Source organism: Carassius carassius, chromosome 10, assembly GCF_963082965.1.
Source record: "Carassius carassius chromosome 10, fCarCar2.1, whole genome shotgun sequence".
Lineage (NCBI taxonomy): Eukaryota > Metazoa > Chordata > Actinopteri > Cypriniformes > Cyprinidae > Carassius > Carassius carassius.
In genome coordinates, this window is record NC_081764.1 from 24,664,609 (window position 1) to 24,684,746 (window position 20,138).

The 20,138-nt window shown below is 35.2% G+C and overlaps 1 protein-coding gene across 2 annotated transcripts; it reads right to left on the reverse strand.

The window, feature by feature from the left end:
- Positions 1-611: 611 nt before the first annotated feature.
- On the reverse strand, positions 612-16,309 carry LOC132151993 (MICAL-like protein 1). 2 transcript variants are annotated; one of them, XM_059560596.1, is made up of 16 exons: positions 15,753-16,309; positions 13,140-13,188; positions 12,293-12,434; positions 11,283-11,383; positions 10,412-10,536; positions 9,727-10,280; positions 9,533-9,596; positions 8,732-9,123; positions 6,649-6,941; positions 5,805-5,939; positions 5,419-5,545; positions 4,474-4,564; positions 3,138-3,211; positions 2,900-3,014; positions 2,712-2,758; positions 612-901 (listed from the first exon to the last, which is right to left on the reverse strand). In XM_059560596.1, the coding sequence occupies exons 1-16, from the start codon at positions 15,893-15,895 to the stop codon at positions 777-779; spliced, it is 2,577 nt and encodes an 858-aa protein (XP_059416579.1). In that variant the 5' UTR covers positions 15,896-16,309; the 3' UTR covers positions 612-776. The 2 variants fall into 2 exon arrangements, with proteins under 2 accessions (XP_059416579.1, XP_059416578.1); XM_059560595.1 differs by having other exon boundaries at positions 613-901; positions 6,649-6,983.
- Between the last annotated feature and the right edge of the window lie 3,829 nt (positions 16,310-20,138).

Genomic DNA, 20,138 nt, shown 5'->3' on the forward strand with positions numbered 1-20,138 from the left:
AACTCTCAAATATTTAATACTGCGTAAATTGTAACTTAACATTCGTTCAAAACTAGGCTTTTTTATTTTTTATTAAACAGCTAGTGCAACCATACCCAGGCAGACAAAAATCTACAAATCACTGTTAATCATAAAATCATTCAAACGCATTCATGAGATGAAAATGCTTCACTCTCTCCTCAACAATATCTTAAACTGCAAGTCTGTTAATTCATTTCTGCATTCATCTCAACGATGCTTCTTTAATTTATCAGATGTAAGACCTGGATGGGGCATGAAAAGTTTCACTACAAGTTCTTTTTCGATTCAATATGGACAGAAACACAGTACCTCCATGCCATTTATAAATAAATATAAAATAAGAGAACAAGATTAAATTACCATCTAATGGGCTTCTCGTTGAGCTTCCTATGACTGTAACCATGAGTTTAAAAGAAAGGTATGTGTTAAACTTTGTCAGGGTAATTTAGGACTCTCAATGTAATGTCAATCACATTCAGTATCAGTTTTCTTTTACTTCAAAATGTCGAAATTAAAGTAATATTATGTATCGGCTGAGCCTTTTAAGATTTTCTCCAAGTCAAATTTTTTTTTTTTTTTTTTTTTTTTTTTTTTTTTATAAGCTGCAGTAGTGCAGTATATCAGTTCAGCTGCTACTACCTCAAAGACAAATTTAACATAACTGGTTCTGTTTTATAGCAATATATTTTAAAGTGTTAATAAGACATGTCGTACATCCTTTTTTTCTTTTTTCTTTCCTTCACTAAGTTTACCCTTTAACTGTTCTCTTTTCCGGGACTGTTGTCCTTTACTCCTTCATTTTTGATGCTCAGTCTCTTCAAAACCTTAATTGGCTTAAACTTTCCTGCTTTCTTCTTCTGTTCGGCCGGTCCATGGAACTCTGAAAAGAAATACAAGAATCAAAGCAAGATGTACAGATGCACCGATCGATCGGCAAGGGATCAAGATCGGACGATTTTCCTCGTGACCGGCCTGGTTCGGTGACCGGCCAATCAATCTAACTTCTTTCCAATTTCAAGCCAATCCGTTTTGTTCCCACTCAGTCTCAAACTGTTTGTGAGCCACAAATACCAAAATGAATGGCTATAACTGCGCTAAAACATTCAAATACATATAAAAAATTATGTTAAAATGCCCGTCTTGGTGAGTATGCAGTTAAACATAGTTTTGGAACGTTAAATTTACAATATGCACGATTACTTCCTGGTCTTTCATAAGCCAGCTCAGTTATTTCCGGTCAACTGTACTGTGCCGTAAAGGGAGCGCCCTTTGTTGGGTTTCTCTACATAATCCATCATAATCCAATTTGGAGAAAAGTTTTGTTTGTCTAAGAGGACCAAATATCCACGTATACCGTTTCAGTAATGATAAATGTAAATTTTAAAGTTACGCAAAAGTATCCATTAAATCATGCCGCAAGTCATTGCTATGATTGACAGTGGCAAAGAAATGAGTCATCTGATGAGCCGATGTCAAAATAGAGATGTGCATTAAGTGATTTAGATTAACAAAACTACAGCAGCAGCAACAAGTCTGTTTTGGATGAAACTTACACAATGTCGTTTTAAAATTAAATCTTAACTTTTAAAAATATATTTTTAATTAAATAGGTATTTAAATAATTCAGCATTATAGGCTGTTTTCTGGCCTTATTTATCTCTTTAAATGACAAGTGACTTTGTGACTTCCTGCACTTGCTATAAAGTACTTCATATTTATTGACGTGAAAACAACTAGGGTGTTGAAATGGCAGCTGCAGCCAATGAGTAAACCTCAGATGCCATCTCGTGGTTAGAAGGGTTAAGTCAGTTTCATCTTAAAAACTCACATTGCTTTGTTGTCTTCATCAATTAGAAAGTGAACCTTTAATAATGTAAATTTTACTGCACAAAGCTGAGAAATAAATGCTTTACATTTTTATTAAATAAAAAACATTTATTCATGACTATGAGGGTAAGAGATTGATTATCGAGAATACCATTACGATTTCATTTAAGAGATTAGCCTATTAGGTACTTTCCTGGGATTACCAGACTCTGCATATAAAAATGTTCTTTAGTAACATGAAACTGTATGTTAATTCCACTATTATTATTTACGGTGTTGCAATTGTTTTGTTTCTCAGTTTCTGATAAAAATGAGTCAGGAGAGCTATCTGTCAGAGTCTCTACCTATGTAAAGCACATATAAAATGAGCTTCACCGGAAGATTACGAGCTGGCTTATCTTTATCCGGAAGTTCTAAATTGCGCTCCGTGCATATGGTCAATTGTTGAAAAAGAGAAGGCATGTTGTGTCAAAGGGACCGCTGTCCAATATTCCAGCAGCTGTCTGTAATGTTAATCAAAAGAACAGAAGACAAAGAAAGCATAGTTTCATAGCTTTATTCTATTGCATTTATTTGTGCTGTTGTTTGCATTTTTTTTATTTGTTCTTATTTTATTACTGATTTTTAACTTGTGTTTTTATTAAAACAAAACTTTGCGTTGAAGAAAAGTAGATTTTTGTTTGTATATGCTGTTAATTATAGTTCTTAGGGGGGAAAAAATCTGATTCAGAAAAAATCGGTATTGGCAGATCACACTAACAAAAACATCGCAAATCGGAATCGGCCAAGAAAATTGCAATCAGTACAGCAAGATGTATTATGAATGAGAAATCAGAGTCAGTGAAAAGAGAAATTACACTGACCTTTTTTCTTTAGCATAGCAGCTACTTGTTTGTCCTCCTCCTCCTCCCTAAAGTAGAAATTGATGAACTCCTCAAAAACTGAGGCAAACTTGATACTGATGACAAAATGACTTTCTATTTCATCTCAAATGTACAAAAAAACAGCTCAGCAGAGAATGAAGCAGAGTGCATTTGCATTGACTGATTACCTCTGTCTGTCCAGATCTATGCTGTTAACAATCTGGTTCCTCTGCTCAATTATAGTGACAAGTTCTGCCATCAATTGCTTTTCCCTGTCTTTGTCTTCAGCTGTCCATTCTTTCTCTATCACAGATGTAAGCCGTTGGGAAAGTGAGAGAGAGATAAAGGAGAGATTGAATAAAGAACGGCTGTAATTTGAAAGAAAGGAGGAGGATTAACTGACAAGGATTTTGTGTTGTTTCATACCTGGCTTGTTAAGTAAACATCTAAGCTCATATTCCACATCAGCCTGCCTCTCCTCCAAGTTCTGCTGCTTGGCTCTAAAATCCAGATACAGATAATACTCAGACACAGATTATTCCTGTTTCACATTTAACTTAAACCCAACTGTCCTCCATTGTTCTGTGCAGAGGTCCTGAAAACATCAAGCTGACATACAGTATATTATTATAATAATTTTAATAATATTATAAGCTCTGTGGACAAGAACTGGCAAGAGCCATGACTGTAAGCTTTTAGCACCTTGCTATGGCAGTGGTTCTCAAACTGTGAGCAGCAATCTGGCAGTAGTGTGGATTGCATAAAAAAAATTATACATTTTAAATTTAAATGATGTCAAAGTAAAAATTTGGTGTGTATAAAAATTCTACATATACATATATATATATATAATACATATATATATATATAATACATATATATATATAAAACAAAGTCTGCTAAAAGACTACATTTGACTGCTATCCTGCATACTTCCATATGTTTTGAGATGAGGAAACTGAGAACTATTACAAGCTTGATCGTCATGGAATCTTATGTACTTGTATCTTATGAGAATCAAATTTACTTCATAATGGCTTACATAAATCTCTAACCAGCAAAGTGTTGGTTGCTTAGTTTGTGTGCGTTCAGAGTCCAAAAGTTTTTTTCTTTTGCTTTCGTGTCTTTTCTAGTCTCCTGGCATTTTTACTTTCTAGAGCGGTCAGAGCTCCCGACTTCTACATGAGCCACACAAACTGAAACTAAACGCTTACTGCCACTTTGGCACCAGATGCTGTAATCTATTAAATGAATAGGGACATCAGATATATGGATAGACACACTGACAGAGCATTTGGGGATTTAAGATGGAAAATGTTTTGAAGAGAAGACATGCATTCTTAGCTAATTTTTTTTTTTTTATTAAACTAAATTAAATAACAGAGGAGCCTAATGCATAAACTGTTAAAACCATGCAAACTCAAACATCTCATCTCATTCATCTAGGATTTGCAAATAAAAGTGATTTTTTTCCCCAGAAAGAGATTCATGCATTTAAAGATAAATTGAGACTGCCTCTAAATTCTCTCTATAAACTGATGTTCCAACTTTATTTAATGATAGGTATATTATTCAATTCTAAATGTAAGTTTGAGATTGTTTTCTATCGTATGTTTTTTTCTGGGGAGGTTGCAAATGAATACCATACCATACACAGGGGAGGCCTCACAGTTTAAGAGCCAGTGTGCAATAGTAGGTCAATAATATAGTATGTTGTTATCGATGTTACAGCATTTTAAATGTATGCTAAAAATGCACTTACATGTAGACCAGTTCAGCCTCTCTCCGTACCAGTAAATGCTTTTCGTGAATCAGAGTGAACCAGTCAACAAGTAGATGTTCCTCCTCATCGTCTGAAATGACAAAACACAGAGTCACTCAGTCAAGTAATTTAAAAGCAGCCATGCCCAAGATCATGCACACTGCACTGGTTGAAACAAAGAGTATTTTATAAAGATTTGCCCATGTTTTGAGTTGTTAGTTTTGGGGCTCAGTCTCAGGCTGATCAGCTTCCATAAACCACATGAACTGCTACTCTCTTTAGTTGAGCCAAAAATAAGAAACTTTTAGATAACCTGGCTGAATGCAGTTACTGTTCAGAAGATGAAAGATGACAACAACAAACAATTTCACTAAAAACAGCACTGATTAATCACATTCAGTCCACCCTTTCAAGAAAAAAACTTCTTTTTATCACCATTTAATGAACATACAATAATAATAATAAATAAATTATTAAAGAAAATATTTAAAAAATATTTTATTATTATTTAAATGGTTAAAATCAAACAAATATATCATAAATATTATGATTTAATTTAATTTATTTAATTAAATTTTTCAGAAAAAAGTTAAATTACTATATTTATGACAGTCCTAATTTCTTTTTCTTTCAAACGTTAAAACTATAGAGCTTTTTTGTCTGAAAAAAAAAAACACTGGTAGGCCATAAAGCTTCTCTTTTGTTGATAACAAATTTGTAAACAATTCTTATTACAAACATAGGAAGATTATTGGTGTGCCTTGTGTTTAAATGTTGTTTAAATTATAAAAGAGATGGAGTTTGTGTGAAACAGCATTTACTGTAAATTGAGCCAATCCAGGACACTAAATGACACTGGATCATCATTAGCAGATCCTTGAATAATTCATATCACATCAGCACAGTCAATGTTGGAAGTTTTTCTGTAGCATGCAGTTCTCTTACCGTTTGAACATTCTCGTAAGCTCTTCTCTAGATCCACCCCTTTCTGCTCTAATTCATCCAACCGTTTCTCCAGGTCACTCATCTCTACATGGATGTCTTCAACTGGGATATACTGGTCTGACTGTACCTACCAAATACAATACAAATACAGGAAATTAAAAGCATGCACTCACTAATATATGGGTGGTAAGAGACAAATGTCTGATGATAAAGTTGAATGGTTACTACCAAACTAATTTCATTCTGATGCTGTAAATAAACTAATACATTTTTAAAAATGCAATAAAAATATCATTGCTATTTTCCATATTCAAAACCATGTTCATATTCATGATAATTAAAATAGTAATAATAAAAGTAGCAAGAGGCTGTTGTCTGTGCCTCACTTTGCGTTTAATGAGAGGAAATCCATATCCAGGAGCAGGAGGTCGTGCAGGACGGGGCCCTTTTGGGGGTCTGGATACAGAAGAACTTACAGTGGTGGTTGTCTTCCGATTAAATGGATTCTCTTTACAAGTGCGCTGAAGATGACAGTGATGAGAGAGCATTAATCAAAGATACTGAACAAAGAAAGTAAGAAAGGAAAGCACCTGGACTTCCCTGGATCTAAGATGTGAAAACTTGAGATTAAATCTCTTAAAAGGTCAGAAAAGGTGCTGTGATTGGCTAACTTCATCGCACTGTATTCAAAGCCTCCTTTACATCATGTTTTTTATGAAACTTGGTGTATGTTTTTAATGTAACGTAACCTCTTATGTCTGTAGTGTACATATACATAATCTTGATTCTTCATTTTATGACCCCTTTAAATATTTTGCTACTAAAATTTGTTATATTTCTCAGCTAATTTCGAAAGCAATTAAAAATGTCATTACTGCCTAACAATTATGAGAGTCACAACAAAGGTAAGAACACTTTCTTTGCCATTTATCAATAACTACATAAAAACATGCTAAGTATCCATTATTAGTTCTATAGTACCACTTTCGAGTTCGCCTTTGAATTAGCAATGCTGAACCAGTGGCATAGGTAAGTAGTTGTACACATAAGAGCTGCATTTTACAAAACAAAAAACTATGTGAAATTAAACCGTTATCTGAATTAAAATAGTTTTGACTGTATTTTTGATCAAGTAGATGCTTTGTTGGTGAAAAGAACAGGAAAGCATTAACATATCTTGACTGATTCAAATTTTTAAACAGCAAGTGTGATCTTGACAGTAAATCTAACCTTGCCTGGAGTGCTGGGTGTCTGTGAATAAGGGGGCGGTGGTGGTCTCACACTGCGACTGGTTTGTGGAGTAGCTGGTGCTGAGCTGGTGTTGGTAGGTGGTGGTGGAGGAGGCAGGTTTGGAGAACAGTGAGGTTGAAGCTTAGTTTTTTGGGACAGGGCAGAAGCAGGAGCGTTGATTGATGGTTCAGACACACTTTTGGTAAACAAACGGTCCTGTTCATCAGCAGCAGGTTGCTGGGGGGCTGCACTGTGGTCTGAGGAAGAGGAGGAGAGGCTCTCTGTGCTCAGAGCTATAGAAGAAGCAGGAGAAGAAGTCGGAGATGAAAGAAAAGCTATAGAACAGCAGGAAAGAGACAACCCAGAAAAATATATAACAAAAAATAAATACAAGTGAATAGTTAGTCAACTACAATATACTGTAACAACCATAGGTCCTCAAAGATTTGAGAGGGCTTTAGGATGAGTTAAAAGTCTTTATAATAAATTATTATTAATATATTCAAATATTCTAACTCTAAATGAAAATGCTTACATCAGTACAGCCATATAAAAATCCAATGCTTTTCTATTTTTACCCCTCAATATCTATAGTTTTTATTGATTAAGATCATACATTTCTTGAAACTTCATGAATTACTACATAAACTGTGATGAATTTTAAGATGAATTTTTAATTAGGACTGTCATGATTCCTTGATTAAAATGTAGTACTCGATTATAAAAAAAAAAAAAACACCTTGATTGCATATTGCCCATGTCGATTAACCAGCAAAATTCCACATATGAGAATCTATGAAAAGCATTATTAGACAATTTTCTAAGGCTGCATGAAATATTTAAACAATTTAAAAATAATAATAAAACTTAGTGCTATTGTGAATTCTCAAAGCTGTGATTAAATTAAAAAATTAAAAATGTGTGCTATGGTTTTATGCGTTTTGTTTTTAAGTGTATAGGTTGCGTGCATCACTGAGTGGGTCCATTGACAGTAAATGCTGCTCCACACAAACAGTTATCATCTCAAACTCCATCTTTGCATACACTGTGAGTCCTAGTTGCTTATAACATTCATCTGGAAACAATGTGCACCATTCTATCAGATTTATAAGGTAAAACGTTTATAAACCTACACCAATCACCAGGCCACTGGTGCCCTCTGCAGGCATTTGATATAATACATAAATTATGATTATATTGTTTTATTACATTATGTATTTTATGTTGTTTTGTTTTGTCTTTTGCTAAATAAAAACATGATTACTTGCATTTGATATTTTAATATCAATCTGCTTGCAAGTGGAGAGATTAATGATCACGTAACATCATGCACTCTAGACATTGTCATTAAAATCACGCTATAGAAATCGGCTAAAATTAAGTATAAAGAGGAGAAGAAAGCAGCCCTAGACATCTGCCTACACGTGACAGGATCCGACTAAATTAGAAATTTACTAAAAACAAGCCTATCGCAAGACATCTGGCAGGGGGGCACCTGGGGTGTCCAGCCATATTTCAGGGGGTGGGGGGGGTGGGGGTGCCACCCCTGGCCACCACGTAGACCCGACACTGGTGGCACGACACGACATGACAAATCCCCGACAGTAAACTGCCTCGTCCAGTTTATAAGGTACTGACACAGAGTTCAAATTTGTTATGTCAGAATAAACCATATTTTCCTGCTCTTTCTACACTTGTATACAAAACTTCGTATTATGCTTGTTATAGCGTGTGTGACGTCACGTGCACTACCGTTGGCCCCGGTGGCAGTTGACAATTTGTTGTTTGCTTAGGTCCATTTTATTATCACCAAAAAAAAATCAGATTACTTGATTAATCATTAGAATAATCGAATGACTACTCGATTACCGAAATAACTGTTAGTGAATTAATTTAATATATAAATATTCCCAGTTTCTGTTAATTAAAACAAGTTGGAACACCTACATACAGCAGAAATACAGGAATAATTGTAGCCAATAATGTTGGTAGGGGGCACGGTGGACAATTCAAATTTAGTCTTCCCCAGCTCTTAATTTATGCAAAGCAAAATGTATGATGTCAGACACTGTAAGCCATTAACCTGATGTAGTAGAATTCGGTGCTTTTGGTGCTGGACGCTTCTTCCTTCGGACACTTATGGGACTTTCAGAAGGGGCAGGACTTGGTCTTCTTGTGTCCCCAGATGTGATTTCAGCAGCCTGAGTGATCCTATACCAAGGATGACTAGCCACCACAGGACCAGGGGGATCTTCAGGACATGTTTCTGGCTCTTCTTCCTCATCATTATCAAAGGGATTTGGAGGAGACGATGGTCTTGATTCCTCCTCCTTTTGAGAAGGAGATGAACCAGTGCAGGGAGGTATAGCCATACCTGTGGGTGGGCGAGGTGCTGCTTTCTTCTTTGTTTCTGATTGGACAAGAGCCAGCCAGGGTGGTTCTTTTGGTGTAGGAGTGTCATTAGCCTTGCTAGAGCTGGGAAAGGAATGCATTTCAACCACTGAGAGGAAATCACAGAAATACACTACTGGTCAAAACTAGTTTGGAATAATTTAGTTTTATGTCTTAAAAAAAAAAGTATCTTATGCTCACTAGGGCTGGATTTATTTTATGAAAATGAGTTTTTTTTTATTATTATGAATGTTAAAAACAGTTTTGTAAGATTAAGAACAAAAGTGACAGTAAAGACATACTTTTACAAAAGATTTTCTATTTCAAATACATTATGTTCTTTTGAAAAAATGCAGTCTTGGTAAGCATAAGGGACTTCTTTCAACAACATAAAAATCCTAATTATTCCAAACTTTTGAACAGTAGTGTACATGAACAAGAACCAAAACCTGAATAATGCGTAATAAGAGATACAGTAAAGGAGATGTCTTACCGAGCAGGTGAGTGCAGTCTTTCTCTTGGCACAGGAGTTGGAGAAATTGGAGTGTCAGGATCTCCTAGAACCACAATTAAAAGATAGTTAAAAACATTTAACAAATATAAAACATGGAAACAACATGTAATAGTATGGCCAGTGTATTGTTAGACAGTTTTATGAATGCAATCAAGATCAACATCAGTGCTCACCATTGACAATGGGGCTTTCAGAGGGTCTGGGTGGGCGTGGCCTGGGTACAGGCCTAGGAGCAGGGGTGGGCTCAAATACCCGTCTAGGTGCTGGAACCGGTCGACCTTCTGCTGCAGTACTCTTCACCAAAGTTGCTGGACCATCACCACTGGCTACATCAGTGGCTGGCTTGTGGTCTTCTTGTCGTGTGTCCTGATCCACCTCTTCAGATTCTTCAAAAGGATTTGGTGGACTAGAAGAACCAGGTGCTTCATGTTCTGTCTCAACTTTTGATCTGCTATCTGGTTTCTTACTTGATGCCGTTTCTATTTCTTTAATTTCCTCTCTCTCCGGGGTGATCTCAGCATTGCTGTGTGATGCTTTAGATTCTAAACTCCTATTGTTTGGGTCTTCTTGGCTTGTTGAATTTAATTTGTCTAGTTGATTACTCATATCTGAACGACCATTCTGATTAATGGCAGATCTGGTGAAGTGGTGTGTGCACACTAATGATCCAGGATCCTCTGTAAACTTGTAAGACCCAGGAAGTAAAGTTCTGCTGCATTCCCTACATCTGAGATAAAAGCAGACATTCTCACAAAAACAGTGATGACAGCAAAGGGAATAAAAAGTAATGTTATTTTTAAGCTTTAAATAATAGAACAATGCAGATGCAGATGTTATGCTAGGCAGTTGATCAGTCACCTGAAGCAGTTCCGATGATAAAGTTTGCCATCAACGAGGATCCTCTGAACCAGGTGAACATGCTTTCCACAGACTGAACAGGTGCTGCTCAGAGTACTGCGTTTTGGTTGGCTATCTGCACCAGACTACGCAGCACCAAGAACCAGGATGAGTAAGGAAGGTAACAAAAATAAAATAAAAACATTGAAAGGATGGTAAGATCCACTAATGGATCCGTATTTCAGATTGAATACATATGAATATGTATACAAGACATACATACTTAACATCATGGCATTAGAAAATTAGTACAAATTTATTTAACAAGAGATCAATGTAAAAAAAAAAATGGTTTACTTAGAAAATACAGGATGACAATACAAATGCTTACGTCTAAAGTAACACATTGAGAAACTAATTTTACTGACATCATGAATTTGGATAGAAACATAGTCAGAGAGAGAAACAGAAAGGATAAAGGACAATAAAGAAAAGGAGGAGAATTCTGTCAGTGAAAGGGAGGTACAAGGAGCATAAGAGAACATTTCTGGAGAAGCAAAATTCTCTGAACTCAGACAGCTCACAATGTCTACCACAAACCAAACATGTGATTTAGCTCTGACTGCTGATTTCATAAATGAATTAGAGCAAATGGCAGTGGCAGAGTATTTTTCTCTGAATACATGGGATCAGGCCAAAATGAGATCTCACTGCTCTCCATCTTGTGTAATAATAAATTCCACTCTACTTATGGTGCAACTGCAAATCATTAAATGTGGTTAAAAGTGTGAATTTTTGGAGAATTTGTCTTTGCACATACAGAGTGTTGTTAAGTCTACAGCTATCCAGATATTAAGATTAAAAAAAACAAAAGAAACACTGTTGTCTTTACCTCAGTCTGAGCATCACATCCCTCTAAAGGAGCAAATGGTCTCTTTATGGCTGGTTTGATGTGACCAGGACCACCAGGGCTCTTTATTTTTGTGGAGATAGCTAAATAAAGGATAAAAACATTTGGTAGCATGAGTGCAGCATGTGTTTCTACATTAAATGTACTAATTCAAGGCATATACAATACAATTTGAGTTCTTTTGACAGCACTGGGGACATACTGTCAATTACACCAGAGATATAGCTAAGCCAAAAGGCAGTACAAACTTGATTTTTTTTTTTTTTTTTTTAAGGCACTGGTTCATAAACCTAAACATAAAAAAAAAAAAATAAGCAAAAAAATCTGGACACGTAATTTGCTCAAACAGCAAAGCTGGTTTGTTTACTTGCACCACCCAATGTTTAATACAGTGTAAATCAGTGCAAACCAAAACATGCAAACCAATGAGAAATCTATGAATCCTAACAACTGCAACCCAGTGTGAGGCATAGTGCAAACCAAATCCTTCTTATTTAACGCAATCAAGTTTGGAAATTTGATGTCACCAAGAACCGTTCTTTCTGTTTTCATTGTCCAAGTGGATTTCTTTTTTTGCTCTCTTATTTTTCCCATTTATGATGTTAACTGCAATGTGATACTGCTTAAATGAATCATGTATTACAATACCTTAGAAAATCACTTGCACTTTCAGTCACACTTGCAGTGTTCTGTGACATGACATGATGCACTGCATACAGAAACATACTGCAGAAAAAAAACCTCTGCAGTCGTTTCACATCTGCTGCTAAGATTTCTACAAAATGGACTTGAATCTAATCCTAATAGATTGGCTCATAAGAGTAATTTGTATGTGACTTACACTACACACAGAATGTGCAGTAAGTTTTTTATATATATGCTTTGGGAGAGATGATAAAAAAGGCCCTAAAGGCATTGCGGTTGTATCTCTGTGTGTGTAAATAAAATGTTAGTTTAAGTCAGCATATCTATTTGCAGTGTTCAATACTCACTATGAGAGTTGTTGGTGAAGTAGTTATAATACTGAGATACATAGGTGATGATGCTCAATCTGTCAGGCACGCTCATGGACACCATGTCTTCTGGATCCAGCAAGGATGGAATACCCAACTCACTCTCAGCAACCTCAAACGCCTTGGAAACATCACATATCAGCAGAGCATAATCAACCAAATACAATACACAAAAAACACAATTATGACACAAACTATAATACTAAAAAAAAAAAAAAAAAAAACATATAGCAGTCCTAAATGTCTCATTTTTCATTACGATGTTGCCCATAAGCTTTTTAAAATTGATGACCGTAATAAACATCTATTTTATCAATAATAACAACCACATGATTATTATAAAAGAATACTTTACCAGTATCTACACCAGCTGTAAGTCTATTGCTCCACAGTATATGTATTTATATTTTGGAGATATAGTCAATGTCAGCTTACATTTAAAATGGTTTAATGAGAATTTAAACACAACAAGGACATTTTTTTTCTACACAGTAAAAACTAGACATCTGCACCAAAGATAGTCTGTATACAAATTTACATTGCTGTATATGCAAAGTCACAACAGACTAAAACGATACCTAGCTCAAATAACAAAAAGTAGCATTACTCTGTCATGTGACTGACACAAACATACAGGTGTTTTTCTGCAAAAACTTCCTCTTTCAAGAGCAGTACTGAAAAAGATTCCTTCTAAATCCAGAGCACACTTTAAGAACTGTCAGCAGTTAACTGTTTATTCTGGCTAATGGTACATATTAACAGTATAAATTATATTTAAACCCTCTATATCTAATTATTTTTGGTCAGTGGTTTGTGTGATACTCACCAGACGGTTATTCTCAAAGACATTTTCTTTTAAGAGGGAATCAAAATCTCTAGGGGACAAAGAAATAAAAATATGTTTAGCAATATCAGAAGTCCAGAGTCATGAAATACAAACATCACAAAGTTTATTAAAAATATATGATTTTATTATTTATTATTTTTTTTTTAGGTAATTTTTTTTTAGGTGGAAATTGTCAGTGAATCAGAGATCAGAAAATTAATCAAATCATACAAGGCAGCACTGCCACTGATGATTAGATCATAATAATTATCGTGGCATTACTTCCAGTCAAAAGAATGTCTTCAGTTTTGTATCAGTGCTGTGTATGTTGTTTTCTAATTTGCTGTCTATCCATAAATCACCAGTTCACTGCAAACACAGAAAAAGCAAGCTTAAAGAATGAGACACACAGAGTGTTTGGCAACATGCTCCGATGTATCAGAAAAGTGTGTTTGTTCATTTACAAAAATGCTTTTTTATTCACCTAATCCCTCATTTTATGTTTTAGCAGCATGCAGAGAAACTAAATGGCAGTGAATGGTCTAGTAGTTACATCAAGTGTGAAACAATAAGTTCACACCTGTACAATTGAGGACAAAACACAAATGATCCTTTCAAAAGTGAATTCATACTTTTTTAACAAAGTATTTAATTATACCAGGTTTTTTGCAAAGTTTGGTGTGTTTGGTTGATTTTGAGGAACACTTAATCTGTGTTTGTGAGACAAGTAAAGAACAGCTGTTGCAGAAATCAGCAACTGTCTGGCATCTATATTTAAGCAGCTCTACAGTATATTTTATTGTGAGTGTAATCTGATCCCAATTCACACTTTTTTTTCTAATCTTAAAAAAGGAACTGTATGAACTAGAACAAAACTTCAATCTTTTTACATTTAGCAGACGCTTTTATCTAAAGCAACTTAAAGATGAGTACAATGGAAGCAATCAAAATCAACAAGAAAGCAATGATATACAAGTGCTATAAGAAGTCTCAGTTCGCTTAACACATAGCAAGTTTTTTTTATTAATTAATTATATAATAAATTAAAAGAAAATATATAGAATAGAAAAATAATTGAGCAAGCTAGTGTTAGAGGACTTTCTTTTGCTTTTGTTAATTGTATAATAAACAAAAAGAAAACCAATAGATAGAATACAAAAAAGATCAGAAAAGCTAGTTTATTTTTTTTTTTTTTTTTTAAGAAAACAAGCAGTAAATGAATAGAGTGTAAATCTAAAAGGGACAAGCTTTTATTTTTAAAAGAATGGAATTATAAAAAAGAGTGCTAGAGTTGGAGGGTCAAAAAAAGATGGAAGAGATGTGTTTTTAGCCGATTCTTGAAGATGATTGAGTTGGGCAGGTCATTCCACCAGGAGGGAACATTTAATTTAAAAGTCTGTGAACGTGATTTTGTGCCTCTTTGGGATGGCACAATGAAGCAACGCTCAGAACACAAGCTTCTAGAGGGCCAATCAAGATTCTTTTTCATAAGTATACTGACTAGTTTTCTTGAACTCGGAGTGACTCAGGACTGACTGAGTGTGAGTGTCTCCAGCATGACCCAACATGTCCATCACAGCATTACATACAACATGTGATCTACTCAACAGATAATGATCTATGGCCTGAAGAATCTAGAACAAGTGATTCAATCTGTGGCTTTGTGTATAGTGACAGCAAAACATGAAGTTGGAAAACAAAAAAGGTTGGATACGTTGAGCACCACATTATCAAAGTAAACCTGGTTAACCCAGGTAAATGTCTGGACCACACTGATGTGTGCTGCGATGGTTCTTATTGTTAAACCAACCTTCATTCACCCAGTCTGAAATCATATAGTGTCCGAAAACTCTATATAGGGAATATGACGGGCCAATTTCTAATTTAGCTTCAGTCTGAGATGGGTGGTATTTCTAATTTAAAGGGGTATTCTTTTCTAAAAGCTAGCTATCCAATGTTGCATACAAAAACTAGTTTTGTCAGTGTTTAGAATCACACTAGAATACAGTTAAAATTAAACTGGTTCACTAAAAAGTACCAAAACTCTCATTTTATTTCACTGTGGTGAACTTCACAGACAAATTAATTCTTCCTTTTAATTATTATTAAGCCTTTATCTGCTGTTATTTCTTAGAGTTGAAGTAAACTGTATTATTATATTACAAGTTTATTTTTTTATTAATAAATCTTTCTTTTCTATTAAAATTCACATATTGAAATACAGAAGTCGTCACAGTATAATTGTTTAAATTCTTCATTACGTTCATAATAACTTTTCAACTAAAATAAAAATTATTTTATCGTACGATTTACAGATGTATAAAGAAATTGGTATAACGTTTGTAAATGATGACTGCATTTCAATTTGGGCTAAAATATTCCCGATGAGAATCAAACTGCGTGTCACTTCCTGTTTATTTCAAGTCACACCTAACAATAGCACACAACACAACCTGCATTTCCACTTATTGTGTAAACTAAGGAAGCAGTGTTTCCATTAGTTAAAGCTGTCCTGACTTAAGATCGTTAAGATGATGGCATTTTATGGGTTATGCAATCTTCAGAGAAGTAGAAAATGTAAACAAATGAAAGAAGTGTCAGAAAAGTGCTCACATGAGATCAGGTCTGTGTCTGTGGATGATGGCACAGAAGGCCAGTCCATCTCTGAAGGATGAAGACATGTTTGTAATGTCCACATTACTGTAACTTTCACACTGGTTTCTGCACCAAACCTGTAAAGCTTTCAGAGAGCCCATGGTCGAGATTCCAAAATCCACACCTATAGACTAGTCCTGCTCCTGCAATACACACGAAGACCAAAAAGTTCATGAGAGACCCTCTTCCACATGTCTCTGTTCGGTACAGTTAGATCCTGCTGTCTGAATTTTAAACGATCCCATTCGATCAAAGTCAGAGTACGGAATTGACCGTAGGCTACTCCAAAGAAAAAGAAAAAATCAGCACATACGAGTCAAACTCCAACTTCAGTTAAAGGCTTGATTGTCCGTCTTTTAAAATGAGACATCAATGATATCCGATTTGCGGCGTTCAATTTCAAAGACGAGACTTAGACAAACGCAGGATATTAAGCCTAACTGTTAAATATTATTTTAGGATTAGCGTGCCGTGTACTGACGAATTTGGTGGACAGACACGTCTAGACGCCTACAACGAAGAATTTCCTTGCCAAAATAAAAGTCTTGCCCAAAATAAATACAAAACAAACCTTACAAAAATTATTTATTTAATTGTATAGTGTTGATGACAAATGTTTTTATTTAGTTTTTTGTTTTGTTTTGTTTTTGTAGTATTATTATGATTATTATTTACACAAAAATAATACAATCTAATCGTTTTTTCCAGACGTTCATTCTTAAACTATGTCCCGTCAAAAACTAAACTAACAAAATTTGAAAACAGATTTTTTAATTATGATTTTTTTTTCACCCGTGCTGGTATAAACAATGAGTGAAATGAACCCAAAAAATATAAAATATCGTTTAAGAAACAATACAAAACATTTTTTTCCAAGAAAATAATTTTTTAAAAAGGTCTTAACATAATTATTGGTTACCAAACAGTTCAAACCACTTCTTTTGCAGATCAGTAGTTCAAACCATAGACTAACCGTTCACTCATTCATTATCTCTGCATAGTGCATGGCTGTTGGGGCGCAAGGAATGAAGTGAGCGAATGCGGCGGTGACTGACTTACGGTACATATTATGAGTCAAAGAGCTGGGACTGACGCAGAGATAACATAGACTGTAAAATAAATGAATGTACACTATCCAGTGGCAAAAAGCCTAAAGGAGCTATGTTTAAAATGTTTGTTTATTTATTTATTTATTTATTTTTTAGTACAACCATTACATTAAAGTACATCAATTGCCTACATAATTTATTTATTGTATCACTTTTCCTTTTTAAAGAATGGATTCAACACTTAGACTAATGTTTAAATCGATTAATACAATTATAAAAGCAGCAGCAGCATTTAGGCTGCATTAATTGGGTAAACCGGAATCGGGAACACTTCCCATAACACCCAATGTACTTGCTACATAGTTTGAAGAATGGCATCTACGCTAATATTTGTCTGTTTCTCTCTTATTCCGAGGTCACCTTAGCCACCAGATCCAGTCTGTATCCAGATCAGAGGGTCACTACAGTCACCCGGATCCAGTACGTATCCAGACCAGATGGTGGATCAGCACCATAGAGAGGACCTCTACAGCCCTGAAAGACAGCGAAGACCAGGACAACTAGAGCCCCAGATACAGATCCCCTGTAAAGACCTTGTCACAGACGACCACCAGGACAAGACCACAGGAAACAGATAATTCTGCCAATCTGACTTTGCTGCAGCCTGGAATTGAACTGCTGGTTTCGTCTGGTCAGAAGAGAACTGGCCCCCCAACTGAGCCTGGTTTCTCCCAAGGTTTTTCCTCCATTCTGTTACCGATGGAGCTTTGGTTCTTTGCCGCTTTTGCCTCTGGCTTGCTTAAAGGGTTAGTTCAGCCCAAAATTTTAATTATGTCATTAATGACTCACCCTCATGTCGTTCCAAACCCATAAGACCTTCGTTCATCTTCGGAACACAGTTTAAGATATTTTAGATTTAGCCTGAGAGCTTTCTGTCCCTCCATACTTCATTGAAGATACAGTGATGTGAAGAGAGAACTGAAGATGAACACCGAGCCGAGCCAGATTACGAACGAAAGATTGACTCGTTCTCGAGTAAAGAACTGTTTCTGTCTGATGCGTCCAATTCGAGAACCGAGGAGCTGATGATACTGTCTCTCTTCACAGCAGTTCAGTCAGTGTACTGTTTGAGTAAATGAATTACTCCGGGATATTGGTTTGTTTGAACTCAGAGGGAGTGTCAGCCACGTTAAAAAAAAGTTAACAGCTTAAGTCATTTGTGGATTAATGTTTATTGGAGACGCGGACCATTTCAAATGATTCAGTTCAATTTGGTGAACTGGTTCAAGAAGATCCGGTTAAATCGAATGATTCGTTCCTGAACCAGACATCACTACACTGCAGTGAACGTGCTCACAGCAGACCCGGAAGAGAAGACAATGATGAATGAAGTCGTTGTTTTTGTTATTTTTGGACCAAAATATATTTTAGATGCTTCAACAAATTCTAACAGACCCTCTGATGTCACTGTTTACTATTGTCCTCTTGCATTATTGACAAACTATTTTCTTGTATGGCACTGTAAAGCTGCTTTGACACAGTCTGTATTGTAATTAGCACTAATAAAAAACTACGACAAAGACAACAATACAATTTATATCATTCTGCCTTTTAAGGCAGTGAGCTCGTGATCTTTACTGGGGATACAAAGGGCACCAAATACTAAGAAAAAAAAATATAATGAATCAACACTAGAAAGGATAATACAGTTTCAGTGAAATAAGTGCTACATTAGTTTCAATTAGAGTTTCAGTTTGACATTGGCCAGGAAGGAACCGAAACTCCTCCAAGACAATAGTAGTGATGCAAAAAAAAAAAAAAAAATTCCCTTGAGGGGAACCAGTCTTCACCGGTTGTGGGTATTTAATACAATTGCTCCCCCCTTTCTTCTACATTTTGTATGCCATCTACATTTCTAACCCATTCCACACTTAAAAAAAAATTCTTTAAACTTCCCGAGGTTCTAAAAGACCTCCACCAGCAGATACTAGAACGAAGGCTATTATAGGTACTCTAAAGTAGGTGCCCTTAGGCTATAAATAAATAAAAGAATTGCACCAGTCTATTCTAAATAGGGATTTATATACGGTATAAGAACATCTTAGCTGTAGTCACGGCCTATAAAAGAAGGGACCTGACAGTCAGTGTTCAGAAGGTAATTTGTCAATGGCATGCAAGACCACAATCTTGGCTTGTAGGTGGGGGAGCAATGATATTGGCTGGGTGCTACAATATGTCTTGTAGACTTTGTTAGAAAGATTAATTAACAAAATCATTCATTATCAAAAGAAGTCTAACATCTTCCCCCTTGAACAAGGCCCGTTTTTACTAGTTCATCTGTAGCTGTCTCCTCCTTGAAACATACTGTACAGAACATACACATACATGTGATTCAAATAACCAACCACTAGAAGGTGACACTGGCACATTTAACAAATGTGGTACACTTAGTTATTATTATTATTATTATTATTATTATTTTAGTTTTAGAGGTTCAAATTGCACATTATTACTAGAAATTTTAGATGAACTATTATCTTACTTAAAATTTGCACATTTTGGTTTGTCCCACTTCATCTTGAGCTTTTTGACTGTATCCAATAAAGTCAAACAATAATAATCTTAAACTGGTATATTTTATTCAATATATTCAAAAGGTTATAGTATTGGCTGTTACTCAGTTTTTGTGTGTGTATTTGTATATATGCATGTCTGTACATATGATAAACACTGAATATGAATTCATTGGTTATTGTGCCTGTGCTAGAGTTTTAATTTGCTCAAGAGATTTGTATTATTGTTATTATCTATATGAATTGCCAAAAGGGCACTATTATAAACTCTTTTGGTTATGAAAAATGTATTTGTGAATGTAACTCTTAGTGAAGGTGAGTCCAGCCTATTAAATAATTGGCCTTTACATAATGAGGGATGATAAAATACTGGCACTGTACCTCATAAAATATGGCATAATAACACAATGACCAGAATTAACTGGCAAATTGTATTAAAGATGCACTCAGTAACTGTCATGTTGGTCTGCATTTCCAATAACAATCGCAGGCCACAGATTGTACAGATCATTGGTGCTGTGTCAGTGGTTGATATTTATAGGATTACAACATTTTCAGGATACAGCCATATATATTATGCTTATCTTGAACTTATATAATTAGTGGTGTGGATGCAGCCTAAAATGTAATTTCAATTTTAATAAAATTTTATTTTTCTGTCATTCCTTTATTTACACTTCAGTCTTGTAGAATATGGGCACTTCAGGAATACTGCTTCAGCT

What these genes read in the sequence shown, in the direction of transcription:
- LOC132151993 (XM_059560595.1), bottom strand. Translation starts at nt 15,895, where the DNA reads ATGGGCTCTCTGAAAGCTTTACAGGTTTGGTGCAGAAACCAGTGTGAA. An exon ending in CTTCACCAACAACTCTCATA is followed by an intron (nt 11,384 to 12,292) that starts GTGAGTATTGAA and finishes TCCTTTATTTAG; the next exon opens with CTATCTCCACAAAAATAAAG. An exon ending in CACCCAGCACTCCAGGCAAG is followed by an intron (nt 5,940 to 6,648) that starts GTTAGATTTACT and finishes TGTCATCTTCAG; the next exon opens with CGCACTTGTAAAGAGAATCC.